This window comes from Homalodisca vitripennis, chromosome 2, assembly GCF_021130785.1.
Source record: "Homalodisca vitripennis isolate AUS2020 chromosome 2, UT_GWSS_2.1, whole genome shotgun sequence".
NCBI lineage: Eukaryota > Metazoa > Arthropoda > Insecta > Hemiptera > Cicadellidae > Homalodisca > Homalodisca vitripennis.
In genome coordinates, this window is record NC_060208.1 from 90,795,986 (window position 1) to 90,812,236 (window position 16,251).

At 33.3% G+C, this 16,251-nt stretch overlaps 1 protein-coding gene across 6 annotated transcripts in view; it reads right to left on the reverse strand.

The window, feature by feature from the left end:
• Positions 1-13,825, reverse strand: part of LOC124354346 — a 90,981-nt gene extending 77,156 nt beyond the window's left edge. For all 6 annotated transcript variants that reach the window (XM_046804726.1, XM_046804724.1, XM_046804727.1 and 3 more), the window contains exons 1-2: positions 13,694-13,825; positions 315-527 (exon numbers count right to left, since the gene is read on the reverse strand). In XM_046804726.1, coding sequence (XP_046660682.1) covers positions 315-504 — 190 coding nt within the window. In that variant the 5' untranslated portion in view covers positions 505-527; positions 13,694-13,825. The remainder of the gene's footprint in view (positions 1-314; positions 528-13,693) is intronic.
• Between the last annotated feature and the right edge of the window lie 2,426 nt (positions 13,826-16,251).

Sequence of the window (16,251 nt, forward strand, 5' to 3'; positions counted from 1 at the left end):
GGATAACTTCTTCAGACACATTACAAAAGATGATTCTGAAGAAGATATCCTTGATATCGAAAGGCCTCACAAAATAATAAAAGTATTAAATATCGGTTTTATGTTTTAATGTAAGTATGTAAGTTATCAGTACCAATATAAGCTCCATCTACAACATCTAATGCATTGTAAATAATAATTAAAAGTGTTATAAACCTAACCTTTATGAAAAAAGCTGTAAATATTTTCACTTATAACTAGTATTTAATATTTTTTAGACTAACGCTAATTATTACTTTAATACTGATACATTGCTGAGGTAATAGCAAGCTTACCAAACGTCTCATGATTTTTTCTATTGAATATATCTGCGGTGATGTCATCCCCGATGTGGATACTGGTGCCACTGAAGTATACTAACCCACTACCAATGGGAGGATTAAATGAGACATGAACTATCTCGGCTTGTTTGTTTTTTAAGTATGCCATTCTGATATAACTAGAGCCCAAGTCTATACCAAACATTTTGTGTAATTTGTCTGCTGCACCTGTAACATAAACGTGGTTAATTAATTATAGTTTAAATTTTAATAAAAATCCACGTATAATAAATACTTAGAAAAACTCTACAATAAATTTTCAAGATTCTTTAACTTCAACAAATCATTTACTCAAGATATACAGTGATATTTTATATGGTAAAGAATGATTGAACAGCACATCTATCAGCGGTTTTTACAATTGCCTGCTGCTCTCATGTTCTTCAACTACCAGTCCAAGAGCTAAAAACCGCACTACGTAATAATGAAATAGAATTTTCCATAAAGAAATTTCCTCTGAGCATGAAATCGAGTAACACCCGCACTAGTTTTAGTGGTTTTTTTTAAATCGGAGCGCATGAATACAAATAACATTACATATTTTTTATTATATTTTCTTACTTTACGTATCTAAATATAACCACTAGACATGTAAATATGTGTAAAATCAGAGTAACATAAACATATATAGATCCTTAAAGTGACGACTTTCGGTCTCATTTTCAAGTTGTCTAAATGTGACATAACCGTTATTTAAGCCCGTCTATCGGTTTTAAATTATTATCTCATTAACTGTTGTTTCCCCTCCCATTTAAAACTCAACCAAAACTAGTATCGCCGAAGATAAATTTCTTCCTTAAAAACTCACCCTTTATCGATTTCAATCAAAATTTGGTTTTATGAAAACTGGCTCTTGGCTATTAGACACAAGCAAAGTATTTTATTCTTAATAAATAGAAAACAGTTAACAAATTTTAAGAACTATAATAAGAGCATTTGAGAGAAAGGTACTAACCCCTTTCAATCAACCAAATCTAGTATCGCCTCTTCCCGTAACCGTTTTCCTGCTGCTACAAAAGTATGCCTAATACCTCCTCAGGGGGATAATAACTAGTTCCATTAGACTTGCCAAAATCAGTGCTGCATTACACATGATAAATAGTTATGATCCCCTGCATATAAGTAGGATGACCCCTTGCCCTCCGATTATACTTTCTTGACAAGGCAATCTGGTGATACAATATTATCCTCGTTCCTTTATTTGCACCCTGTAATGAAAAGTGGAAGTAAAATTCCATTGTACATGTCTCGTGATATGCTTTTTACAGAAACTAGTATAATTGCTCATTGAAAATTGTTATAATTCTAAATTGTTATGATTCCTAAAATCAGCGTGCTCCTTAAACCATTTAATTTTTTCTTTCGTGGATTTCATTGATCCCAAACATGCAGAAAATCTATCCAATTAGCAATGTACGATAATTTATGATTGTCCCTCAGATAAACTGTAATAGATAGTAGAAAATTATAAATGATAATAGGCTCATATAGATAAATGGTAACCTTAATAAACTCAGGCCCACACGCAAACACACACACAAAACATGAAACTATTATTAAAATATCAGCGTGTTTGTAAAATTGTTTGATATCGAGGAAACAATAGGATTTTCAGTCTTGATGTGCTTCATATATATGCAAGTACAATTTTAATGTATTTACATGGTGCATTTACTTTCAAGATCAAAGTTTTTAGATATTCTTTCCTTTTTAAATGTTTTTAGATAGGATAAACTAGTAACTAAAAAATGTTATAGGACAACTTTAATTAAATGTCATATTTTTCTGTAAGATAACATGCTAGTTATGTTCTAATGCCTCAGTTATTTTATAACTCGTGTTACAGATAAGGATACAGGTGTTTAATATATATATTCAATTTGGGGTAAACATATATTAAGAAAATTATTGAAATTCCAGTGATAATATACTTTATCTTTGAAGTTACTTTTAATCCAATAAATGTGTACTTACATAAAAATACGATTATATTAATCGAAAGTAAATGCTTGTTTTAAATCCAGTAGTAAGTGTAATTTACTACGTCTAGTGCACTCTATGTTCGAATTGCCATAAACCAAATTTAAATAATAATCTATAATTGTTTTTTAAATAACCAAATATGTTATACTATTTAGGTCTATAAAAAATATACCTGATGAGCTAATAGAGATAAACAGTGTGTATTTTGGCTGTATTGTGGAATTTCTTTGTAGATATATTGGTAAAATGGAATCGTAAAGTCAATTATATTAGATATTGAAATGAAAATGAAATGAACTTTTTTTGGTCTTTGGATGGCAGTTTTGAATCCAACGTATTTTGCTAGTGCTAAAATTAAGCTGATTTTCTTAGTTTCATTGGTGTTCAAGTGCTCTAATGTTAGATCCATCTCTCATTTTAATCGAGTGAGTGCAACAATATTATTATCTTTAAATATGCTTTGCTAAATATTTCACTTTTGATTAAATTAAAACAACCTATCTCACTAACATTGAATGTGCAGATAGCAGACGATTACAAATTGTTGCATAAATTGTCTTCTTCTCTTTTAGTCATAGACTGTGAAATATAGAGTGTATATTAGTCCAGCACGTCTTCTATGCATGATGCCTACAGTTTGAAATTCGTATGAACTGTGCATGTAAGCTACTTTATCACCGTGTTGCCTGCATGTTGTCTTACATATTCTCTTGATTATCAGGTGCGTGTTATCATTTGTAGATCAACTAAATATCAGCGTCTGCACGTGTCTGGCGGTGGATCGAGTAGCTGTCATTACGCGTGTGGTCTGCTCTAGTGCAACCCATATTTATATTCCCCTAACATGCCTATTTCCAAATATGAACGCTTTTGTGATGCCGTAATATGTAGATGTAGCCTCATCCAATCCTGCAATCGATAACTTTGTTATTCTTGGTGACTTCAATCAACCTGACACAAACTGGAGAGATACGTCTTTCCTGTTCGCTCAGCAGCGCCTCTCGAAGTCTTGTCGGCTTGGCAGAAACTGCTTCAGCTTTATCAGCACAACAGGATTGTAAATCACCGAGGAGTTATTCTCGACCTAATTTTTACTCCTTTTGCTGACACGATAGTAAGCCCAGCTGATGATGTGATAATCCCCGAGGAATTAAAATCACCCACCACTAAATTTTTCAATCAACCACAATTGTGCGAAGACCATTTCGAACCCTTGTTCAAGTCACAACTTCAGACGATGCAACTTGGATGCCGTCTTTGCCTGGATCCAGGGATTGTCTTACCCAACGGTTAATTCCACTAAAAGCTGAAGAACACTTCACTCTATTCTGTAGGAACCTTGCCGATGTTATCAAGCTTAACTCTCCCCATTAGGAACTCCAAAAGATCAACTTTTCCCAAGTGGTTTACTGCTGAGCTTAGGCGCCTGGTGATCGAGAAGAAAACTGTCCATAGGCGTTTCAAAGAGACTGGTGATCTCTCCTTATACGATTCTTTTAGAAAACTTAGAAATCGGTGCAGGCAGTTAGCCGGTGAGTGCTATGGTGACTATACAAACTATGTGAGTCCGCCATTCCTAATAACATTAAGGTTTTTTGGGCACACATCAACAATCTGAAGAAAGCAAACATCACATCGAAACTGGTGTATAATGATGTTGAAGTGGATGAACCTAGCGGCCAATGCGAGCTATTTGCTGATTACTTTTCGTCAGTCTATACCAACATGTCACTCCCTTCATATGACTTTGACTTTAAAACTTCTGTCAACCTACATAGCCTCGTTTTAACTGCTCAACAAGTAGAATCAAAACTTAAAGCCCTTGATCCCTATAAGGAATGGGTCCGGGACTCTCTAAACCTCCTGCTGTGATCAAGTACTGCAGTCCAGTTTTGGCTCCACATCTCTCCAATTTTTTCAACACAACTGCTCGCCAGTGGCACCTTCCCTGCAAATCTGAAGATTAGTTTCATCACTCCTATTTTCAAATCTGGTGAGCGATCCAATGTAACTAATTATAGGCCGATAGCCATTGAGTCGGTGCTTGCAAAGGTTTTTGAGAGCCTTGTGGTGGATAAACTTGTATTTGATCTCAAGCATGTAATCGCTGAGGAACAACATGGCTTTTAGGAGTGGTCGAACGACCTCTACCAATCTCCTGGTGCTACATAAAATCTGCATTTTCCAGGCGGAGGCAGGTCGATTGCATACTGCTCGACTTCTCAAAGGCGTTTGATAGAGTCAACCTCAATCTTCTCATTTCTAAACTGAGAGGCTATGGTATAACGGGATCTCTACTGGAGTGGCTGTAAAGTTACCTGACTAATCGTGGAATGATTGTGAAGTTTTTGCCGGCTCTTACTCTGAAATGTTTCCAGCCCCGTCTGGTGTTCCGCAAGGCTCGCATTTGGCTCCTCTCCTTTTCAGTCTTTTCAATAATGATATTTGCGAAGTTATCTCTAAGGGTTGTCCTCATGTTCGCTGATGACATCAAGATATTTGTCGAAGTAAAACTCTCCTGAGGACTGTCAGCGACTACAGGATACTTTAGATCATATCGTAGCCTGGTGGTCAGCGGAATGGGATGGACCTGAATGCTGATAAAAGTGCTGTACTCACGTACTACCGGCTGGACTCACCCACTGTATTCAACTACACTCTCTTCGGCTCCTCACTAAATAAAAGTCTGCAGTTTTGAGGACCTTGGGGTCGTTATGTCTCATGATCTCAGTCCGTGGAATCATATCTCACGCATTTGCAGCAAGGCCCAATTCACTAATGGGATTCCTATGCAGAACATCGAAAGACTTTCAATCCCCAACTACATTGACAACACTGTTCAAAACCTTAGGGCGTCCGATCCTAGAATTTTCATCTGTTGTTTGGTGTCCCTACCTGACAGGGCACATTGATACTCTTGAGCGGGTGCAGATCAGATTCTTGAGGCTCATCGGACTACGTCTTGCTATCAGTTCCTGGAGACGCCTGTTGACTGTTTGAGGATCTCCCTTGGCCTTCCACATTTGGCGACTAGAAGAAGGATGGCGGACATCTTGATTCTTCATAAGATGGTTAACGGTGCTCTAGACTGCCCTCGTCTTCTCTCTCTTCTCGAGTTTCGAATTCCGATATCCACTCGTTCCGGAGACATCTTTTTTCAAGAGGGCACTTCCTTCTTTTTACAGCTACCACAGCTGTATTCCCAGACTTATGAGAGAAGGTAATGAGGTTTCAGGTGGTGTGGAATTTTTTGGATCCTCTTATCAGTCATTTCGATCGCGCTTGGGGAAGCTACTATGACGGGCAACTGTGTTAGTTCTTAATTTGTTGTTGTTTAGCTGTTTACTGTTATTATTTATTGTGTTCGTATTATATACGTGTTATTATTGTTGTCCAGATTCATATATATATATATATATATATATATATATTATATATATATCATAACACTATTGACCCTAAAGTAACCCACCATTATTATTTTTATTATATAATTTTTGTTGTTTAGCTGTTTCTGTTTGTTATTATTATTGTTTTCAGATTTATACGTATCATCCCTGTTGTTCAGATCATATAAATATCATCTCACTATAGACCATAATGTAACTCGCCATTATTATATCACTTTTGTTGTTAGCTGTTTCCGTTGTTATTATTATTGTGTTCAGATTCTATACGTGTATTAATTGTTATATATTTTTTATTATTTAGCTGCTACTTTTATTATTATCTCGTCCAGACTCTTTACGTGTTAATTATTGTTGTTAACTTGCAATTATTGGTTGTTCAGATTCCATGGATATCATTACACTCATTATAAACCTTATTTTAACTCGCCATAATCCTTTATGTTATTATTGTTCATTTTCTCTGATTGTGTTTTGATTAATATTAAGTAAAAAAGCTTGGTTATGGATAGCTGCCACATTTGTTATAAGTTATGTTGTACAAAATGGTTTACCGTTGAAATAATCAAATAAATAAATAAAATGAAATGAAAAAATTCTTTATTTTTTACAGGCAAAGTTAGGGCCGCATGACCCTTTCTTACACTTAACCTGTTGCAATGTAAAATTTAAAACATTAAATAAATATTATCTAAGAATAAAACAAAAAATAATAAAGATAATAAAATATAGAAATAATTACATTTACACAAAGTGGTTAAATTAATGTAATATTTTAACGTGTTATAATTAAAATTTAACACATTAATAAATTAACCATATCTACTATTTTTAAAACATATAATATAAATTTATATTTTTAATATACAAATAAATTAAAGTATTTATTGCTAAATGAAATTTTATCACACACAATCTCACATTCATCCCTCTGCCAGTGTCACTCCCACAGCATCTCAGACCGGAACTGCCCCGCCTAACCGCTCAAGGAACATGAATGAATGAATGAATGAATTGATTTATTTCCCAAATATATGTACAATATTACAATCCAAACTTTACAAATAACTTCTAAAAATTTTTATTACATTACCGAACGTAGTTTGAAATGAGAACAAAGAATAAATATCATAAGAAATAATCAACATAAATAAACATCATAAAAATTAACATAAAAAATAACATCATGTATAAACATTGTCCTCGGGAAATGAGCCTGCATGGGCTATGATGCCTGTGCGCAGACTCGAGTTGCTCACGCCTGAAGAAATAACGGACTGGATATACATTTAAAAAAATGAATATAAAATATATAATACAAAATAATACACTATTATATACCACATACACACGTGAATCTGGAATGAATATATTAAAGGAAAAAACCGTGTAATTTTAATATGTACCTGTTTTAAAGAATTGAATATTATTCATTTTAAAAACATTTACATATTAGCAACAAGGGTAAATAAGCAGGGTCACCGCAGATTATAGTGGGGTTAGTGATAATGAATAATGGATAGGAGTGGTTCACATGTGCAAACTGTCCGCCCGTAGTTCGTAGACAACACTGCCTCGGCCTCAATGCACAATAGACAATGATAATATCCACTGGTTAACTTTCCTTTTAAAGATAATTGTAGAAATTTCATTGAAAAACTAAAATTAGGAAAACTGTTTACTTATATTAATAAAAAGCACGTGGCTAGATAGTATGAGTTGGTGGTTTGAATAAGATTTAGTTAATTGCAGTGGTAGAATTCCTGTTGATCTAGAATAACGTGTGTTATAGGGTGTGTTGAGTTCTTTCAAATAAATCCATCTAAATTTTTTATACATGTGTATTTAAAGAGAATTTTATAAAAAAGTTGTCTTATTGTAAAAATTTTAGTTTCTTGAAATAAAATGGATGTTGAAAATCTATGACATTTTTTAAAAGCTACTTTCAAAGTTGATTTCTGAACCGTAAACAGAGGATCAAGATTTGATTTATAAGCTGCCCCCCAAGAAATTATCCCAAATGCAAAAAGAGATTGCACGTATGCATAATATACCATTTTCATTTCTTGAACAGCAAGAATAACCCTAAGATTCTTAAAGGCAAAGATATACTTTCGGGTCTTTTGTTTGAGATATTCAATATGATCTGACCATTTCAAACGGAAATCTATAATAACGCCAAGATATTTATACGAGTTTATTTTTTCGATTGCTTCGCAATTACAGGTACTGTTACTATGATTTCCACAATTATGTATGATCGGATTTTCTAAGACATAATCCGACTGAGGATTCAAAGAGATTGGCATAAATTTGTTTTAGTTATATTTAAGGAAAGGACATTCTGATCAAACCACTTTTTCAGTAACATTAAATCACTTAATGCTTCTCGTCTCACATCCGCCCCATATATTTCCTTTTAGAAAAATAAGTGTGTCGTCAGCAAATAATGTTATTTTCCCCGTTTAAATTTAGCTTGGCAATATTGTTTATATATAATAAGAACAGAATTGGCCCAAGTGTACTCCCTTGAACTACACCGTAGTCTACATTAATTGCATCGCTACTAACAATACAAATTGAGACATATTGTTTTCTATTGGTAAAATACACTCTGGAAACCAAGTAAGGGCGATGCCCCTAACGCCTAATTGTTTCTAATTTATTTATTAACTTATTTCTATCAACAGAGTCAAAGGCTTTTTTGAGGTCTAAAAAGATTAGCATTGATTTTTTGTTTTCTGAGATTGCATTATTTAATTCTTTATTTAAAATCAAACAACGCATCCGAAATACTCCTATCGTCACTAAACCCATACTGACACTGAGTAAGCACATTGTTTACCTGGAGAAAAGTGTACAAGCTGTTCCTTAACTACCCTCTCCAGTACCTTAGCAAAGACACACTCAAGAGGGATATCGGACGAAAGTTGTCTTTATCAGTAAAGCTGTTTGACTTGTGCAAAGGGTAACACTTTAGCTAACTTAAAATTATCAGGGAATATTCCCTGGGTAATACTTAAATTGATCAAGTATAGCAGTGGTTTCATAAAAGTGCTTAAATTGTCCTTGAGGACCCGTGCCGAAACGCCATCATGACCCGGGGCAGAGCCTCCACGTAAAATTTGTCACGTGCCGTATTATGTCCAGTTCTGTTTCATATCTTTCAGTTTCGCCACAAACCGGGAACTGCTATCGATGGAAGTAATTGTTTGGGGAAGGGCATTCCACAACCTACAAGCCATTACATGGAATGACTTATCAAACACTGCAGTCCTGTGCTGAGGCATTCTCAAAATGTATGTGCCAGAGCGAGTGCTTCTTACACCTACATGAGACACAGATTTAAAATATTCAGAAAAATATCTTGGAAAAACAAATTTCAATATTGAATAAACTAGTTTTAGAATTTTGATGGATCTTTGATCTTATAATTTTAGAATATTTGACTGAATATAGTACGGCGTGATGTGCTGCTCCCGTCTCACATCGTAAACGTAACGTTTTGAGTTCTTTGCAGCTTCTCACTAAGCACTATGGTCATATCATTGATCACGGAGTCACAGTAATTGAAATGTGGAAGTACGAGTGATTTAGTCAAGAGCAGCTTGATATGTTCTGGTAAAAATCGTTGTAAACGTTTGAGTGAGTGAATAGATGCGAAAACCCGTTTACAAATCTCCGCAACAGCGTCAGTCCAAGTCAAAGTCGAGTTTATAGTCAAACCAAGATCCTTCACCTTGTCGTAGTATGGCAGGGTGTTACCATTTACAGTCAACGTTTCAATAGTATTGAAGTTTATTGAGTTTCGTAAACGAGAGTTACAAATAATGATTGGTTTCGTTTTTGCATGGTTTAGTCTCAGGCCATGATTTTTGGACCACATATTGTAATGTCACTATTGATTTTGGTGATACATTCATTAATGGAGTCCATTTTAAAGTGTGAATAGATTTGCAGGTCATCAGCATACATGTGATATGAGCTATGTTTAAGTACAGAATGAATGTCGTTCACGTACAGTACAAATAATAAAGGACCAAGAATCGATCCCTGTGGCACCCCACAAGTAACAATTTCCCAGTCCGAAGTCATGTCATCCACTTTTACACACTGCCGCTCCCTGACAGATAAGATCTCAGCCAAGTTAATACATTACCAGAAAACCTTATTAGCCTTAGTTTAGCTAGCAATACTTTATGGTTTACACTATCGAAAGCTTTTGAAAAATCGAAAAGAGTTAGAATTGTACCCTGTGTGTGATCCATAGCAAGCCTAATGTCATCCGTCACTTTTAAAAGTGCAGTTTCTGTACTGTAGTTGGTCCGAAAACCAGATTGATAGTCACTAAATATTTTGTTGTAAGATAGATATTCAGTGAATTTTCAGTGCACAATTCTCTCTAGGCCTTTAGATAATGCAGGAAGAATATTTATCGGCCTATAATCTGAACATGATGCTGGTGCTGAAATCTTATTAAGAGGACGGACAAAAGCTGACTTCCATTGTAAATGAACAATACCACTCCTAAGAGACGTGTTGAAAACAAATGTGACTATTGGAAGGACAGTAAATAGAATATGAGGCGTATTGGGATGCCATCGTACCCAACAGCATTACTTCGACGGCGTATAGCTTTCAACACGTCACCTTGTATCACAGGTTTAAAAGTAAACTCAGGATAACCACAATACGGTGAGATAGGTTTTGAAGATGTTTTAAGTAGTTCTCCATTTTATCCTGACTGAAAATTTTACTACAAGATGTAAAAAATTGGTTCAACTCATTCAGAGGTATAAGAACTGGCTGTGACAATGCGTTGTTTTCTTATTTCAAGGCTTTTAACCTTACGCCATAAGTCGCTTGACGACTGTTTCCTATTCTCAAAAAGACCTCGAGTATATCTCAGCCTGGAATTACGCAGAAGTTGTTTAACCCTGTTTCGAATTAAACGGTACTGATCCATAAGTCTCTGGTCATTAGAGCGCCTCGCTCTTCGATATAAGCTATCGCGATGGGCCATCAGGCTAAGAATATCCTTTCTCATCCATGGCACTGGGTGCCTCTTATTTCTTGGTCTTGTCACATAAGGAGCATGTTTATTATAAACAGATAAAATTTGTTTATTAAAACCATCCACCATGTCATCAACAGAGTCAATATTCTCTAGGTTATGCCATGGGAACAATAAAATATCGGACATAAATTCAGCCTCATTCATGTTTTTAAAGTCTCTATACTTGATAAACCTAGCTTTAATCTTAGGTATATTTACAGATTAGGTCACGGTTTGATATGGCAGGGACTGGAATCTGCCCATGGGCCACAAGGACGATATCTTGTGGTTCCGAAACCACCATGAGGTCAAGAAGTGTGTCAGACTCGGCAGTGTGATGAGTTGGCTCCAGTGGCAGTATTGTAAGATATTGGCCTGAGTTTAGAATGTCAGGAATTCTGTGCATGAATATTCAATAAACAATTGTACTAAATATAATACATAAATAAATAAATATATATATATATATATATATATATATATATATATATAGTACTTTATCGTCTTATTTTTATCATTGCTTGAACTATAAATAGTATTTATATTTTTTATAAATGTATTAAACAAATTTTTTCAATAAACCATAATTTTAGGCATTACATTATATTTTAACTATTGATATTGAAATTTTACTTAAAATATGCCTACTGTATTGTCGTTTACTCTTCAAATATATATCTACCAAAAATGTAGTGTATTCGGGATAGTATAGTTGTATTGTGAAGGAAATGAAAAGCTAAAATTAACATTACGAAGTGGTCTTTACACCTGTAAAAAATGTATACGAGGGGGATTAAGTTTGTCTCAGCACAAGTCTCTTGTATTCGATGCGCTTAGGAATTATCTTTTTGGAAGACATTTTACACCGTATTAAAAATCTGTCATATTTTGCTTGTGTATAAAACTCGTTGTTATAACACTGTAACGTAACATGTTGACTTTATCTTTAAGTATTATATATGTGTATTAATTGCTTTTAAAATCATTACCCAGGTCCATATCTACATTACTATATTAATTGGTCTGTAAAGAATTAAAAGAAATGAAATATGTAACTAATATATTTCAAAACTCATTACAAAAGCGATAAAGGCTGAAAATGTTAGATAGTGGTAAAAATATCAAATGTACCATACTACTCACAAATTAGTCAATTTTCCAAGCATAAAAAGTTCCCGTTACACAATATAAATTCAATTATGGTTGAAATGCATCAAATCAGATTAAATGAATTTGATGTCTTAAAATCAATACTAGTTAGAGCGACATTTTTGAATCGATTGTCAAAAACGGTGAACACGTTTTAACTGAGTCTACGCAGTGAAAGCCCAGAGCTCGATTTTCTGTCCATCCGGAAATAGGAGAACTCTATGAAGGCCGTATTTTATGACAATAAAAATAGAACAAAACTACAAAAACAACTATACTATTAATAACTAATATTAAAATTCAAAATACGTGTCCGTAATTCAGCCAATGAGGGGTAGATGGTCTTAGAAAAAATTTTCTACCGGCAACTTATATGCAGGGGGCTATATAACTGAAGAGTTAATGGCAAAATTTAACGTTAAGTGAGTTAATCCTGAGGTAATGATGTCATTACAATTTGACAATGAGATGAAGGTTGAGTTATGGAAGTAAAGTGAGTGATCTTGGTATATTACTACTGATGAGGATAATGCTAATCAGGCATGAGAGTTATGTGGTTTGTGTCTTAAGTAAAATATTACATTAACAGTGTTATAAGGCCTATGCTAAGGAATGTTCAAACATAACTCACTGTAACTGTGTAATGCTCTGCCATTATGACACACACACACACACACACACACACACATATATATATATATATATATATATATATATATATATATATATATATATATATATATAATTTATTTATTATAAGTGCCAATATCCTGATTTCATTTTTTAGTTTACATAGAATTCCGGTTCAAGTCCCGGCGGAATAGTTTTAAGGTAGTTAGTGACTATTTACGTTTAGTGAAGGTATATGTGCAAAGAGCGGTATAATTTTTGCATAGCTCAAGATGTACATCATTATAAAGGGGCTGTTTCCCAGAGATGAACGATTAAGGGAAAAACGTGGTATCAATTATACTATAAAGTTAAATTTTTATGTTGGCTTTCAACTTTACTTCATGTACATCTTACATTACACTTGAAAAGGGTCCACATCTTGAGCCAGGCATTATTAAAAAGAGGAAACAAATAAAATTTATAGTTTGGCAAAATAAAAACTTAGCTAAATTTTCTTAATATTCATTCCTTACTATAGCTTTAATGTTTCTTATAAGGTCGTTACAATATATATATTTACGTGTTTTACATAAATATTTTACGAAGAGGTTAAGACAAAATCGAGAATTAACAAACACTTAGGATCCATCATCACTGTTTCAAACTTCATCCAGACCAAAAGTATTGTATCCTAATCCAAAAAAAGTATTTAGTTCTAGTTCATTATAATTTTTAAAGAGTAGAAAAAATAATGCGTATTTATGAATTTAAATTCAAGAACACATATTTTCTGGCGTGTATGCTTGAAAAGATATGTAACTATTGGATAAGCATTTTAATTATTTTTTTTTTTTAATTATTAAATGTGCTTAAAATTCTTATTAGTCTTTCGTTCTACCATTTATAGGTGCTAATATCTGCAAGGTTATAAAAAATATTTTATATTTTATAACTACAGACACAACTTACAATATCTAAAGTGTTTTGTAGAATATATTTCATATCAAAACATGCTTCTTAATGACCTTCATATCAATTAGTATCATGCACTTCATAGCATATCAATTAGTTTTAAATTAGCTATCAATAATACAGTAAATGCTATTACTATGCAATTTAAAACTTACATGTACGGTCCTCTGTGAAATGTCACAGTGAGATTCCAGTTAATGCATTGATTTAAGGTTAACTCACTCCTAAAGCAAGCAGGTCATGATAGGACTTGTCTCGTACATCAGGCACTATTACTGACTGATTCCATCGCCAAGGGTCACTTTATTTTCTAATATCCCTTCCGGAAATAGGGTACAAAGGTCAAAGGACCCACCCATCCTAGACTAAATGTAAAATCAATCCTAATTAAATATAGATGTGTTTTATTATACTTTCTTTATTTTTACAAGGGATATAAAATAAAAACGGGAACTTAGTATAAGAAAATATATTAATTTTATTTGTTCATTTTTAAAACCGGAATTGTTTCTATGGTGGATCATTTAAATGGAACTCGTACAATTTTATTGGGGAACAATATTTTCCGCCTACTAAAAGTTAATTTGATTGTTTCTATAAAGGTAAATTTTGTGAGGTTGGTGGCTGAACATTAGCAAAGATTACCACTCAAGGGTCGATGAGGGATTCAGTTACTACCGGTAGACTCCCCTTATAAACATTAAATTCGTTGTTAGAGCTTCCTGTAATTCTGTTCAAATTATGACATATGCAAGAAATTTAAGCATTGCTCGTACGACACATGTAAGTCATATATCCGTCTGTCAATGAAGTATACTCCATCAAGCTACTATGGACCTAGTTCAAAACGTTTCTCTCTTTTGATAATCTAATTATGCTGCAAATGATTGTTGTACCATGATTTTTTGAAGCATAACTCTCTTTGAGAGTTACCTTATGCTTAGTCTAACCTCATCGCCATTGCTCTGGATTTTTAGACTGTTGATCTGGTTGTGAGGCAGTGTGGACGCTTCGTAGGTGGAATTCTCATTTTAAGTCTTCATCGACAAGCCATTCGACTTGAACCGGGTCTATTTGAACTGTTATCAGAAGAACTGACCCCCTGATAGTAATAGCAATCGTCTATATTTCAAAAACTTGTCTATATTTCAATCAGATCTAGATATCTCAGTAGGCATTCTAAGTATTGGAACACAAAAGTAGTGGAAAAATAATTAACGTCCCCCACAGGCGAGAAGATCCGAGATGCAAGGTTTAGAGAGGTTACGAGCTGATTAACTGATATAACCTTAAAGCCGAAAGTTTTAGAAGACAGCAGTTTTCATAACCAAAGAGGGTTTAGAGTCAGTAAATCTCTGACTTCAAACTAAATCAAAAACTTTACACTCTGATTGGGAAAGTATAAATAAAGAGACAATAACCAAATTGAGTTAGTATTAATATATTTCTGAGCTTTTATATTTTGTTTCGAAAATCGCGTATAGTTTATAGACCATTCGATATTCTGGTAATATATATATATATATATATATATATATATATATATATATATATATATATATATATATATATATATATAAATAAACCATGTAACATACTTATACAATGAGTCATTAGATTGATCAAATAGTGTTTTGCTTCAGAAACTAACTACCTTTGACAGGTATGTTGCAGAATTTTAACTGATTTCCTATCAATGTTACAATAACTTAACTAACTCAAATAGTCTTATTTGAGGTGCGGAAAAAACGTGGCTTAAGATATTTTTTTAAGTTAAAAATAAAAAACCTTCACTATTGTTTCGCATTTATGCTGCCTCCAACCATAATCTAATAAAGCTTTGAGTGAAACAATGCCATACTGAATCTTCATAACTGAAAATATTCTACTCAAGATTTTAAATTACTATAATCACTTGTTTAACAAATAGCCTCAAACTATAAGACATGGGATTTAATTAACTTTTCCCGGTTAAAATGGTGTCCTCTAAGATGTTATTATAGTGTCTGTCTTTATATCCTGTAATATATTTGGGCTGACGTTATGTGTTATATCGAAAGTTTCTTTTTTGTTTATATTTAAAGTTTATTAAAAATTAGATTTTTTACTTAAATAGTTTGAAAAGTTGAATAATTTTAGTTATCTATAATTATTTATATTATGTGATATATATTACAACTATATACCAAATAGCTTTAATCATGCTTATAAAACAATAGTGTAATATTAAGAAATAATTAAGAAGATTTATAGTTAGCTTTTTATAAAAAATGCCATGTTTAGAAAAGTATATATTAAACCTTTCTCCGAATATACAATCACAAAATCCCTTGTCCAATTATCCTTAATAGGACAAATTTGATAGTTTTTCGCGAACGTAGGTTGTAATCACGTATTTTCGAGTAAAAAAACACTCAGACTAAGAAAACGTTATCACTACTACCGTTAAAAAATTGCAATGTAACTGAGCCCACATATTAGATAGATTATAAGTGGTTATTCGAAACAACCGGTATTATTATTATTTTAAGCAATATAACAAATAATGGTGCCTTAAACCATGTAGGTGGCTGAGAGAAAGATTTAACATACAGAGCACAATAACACAGTTATTGTGAGTAGAGGAATCCGAGGGATTGCTTCTCCTTTTGTCCCCAAGGATAAAGATATTATCTTCGCTGTACACAAACGGGTATATCAAGAAGAGACTGAC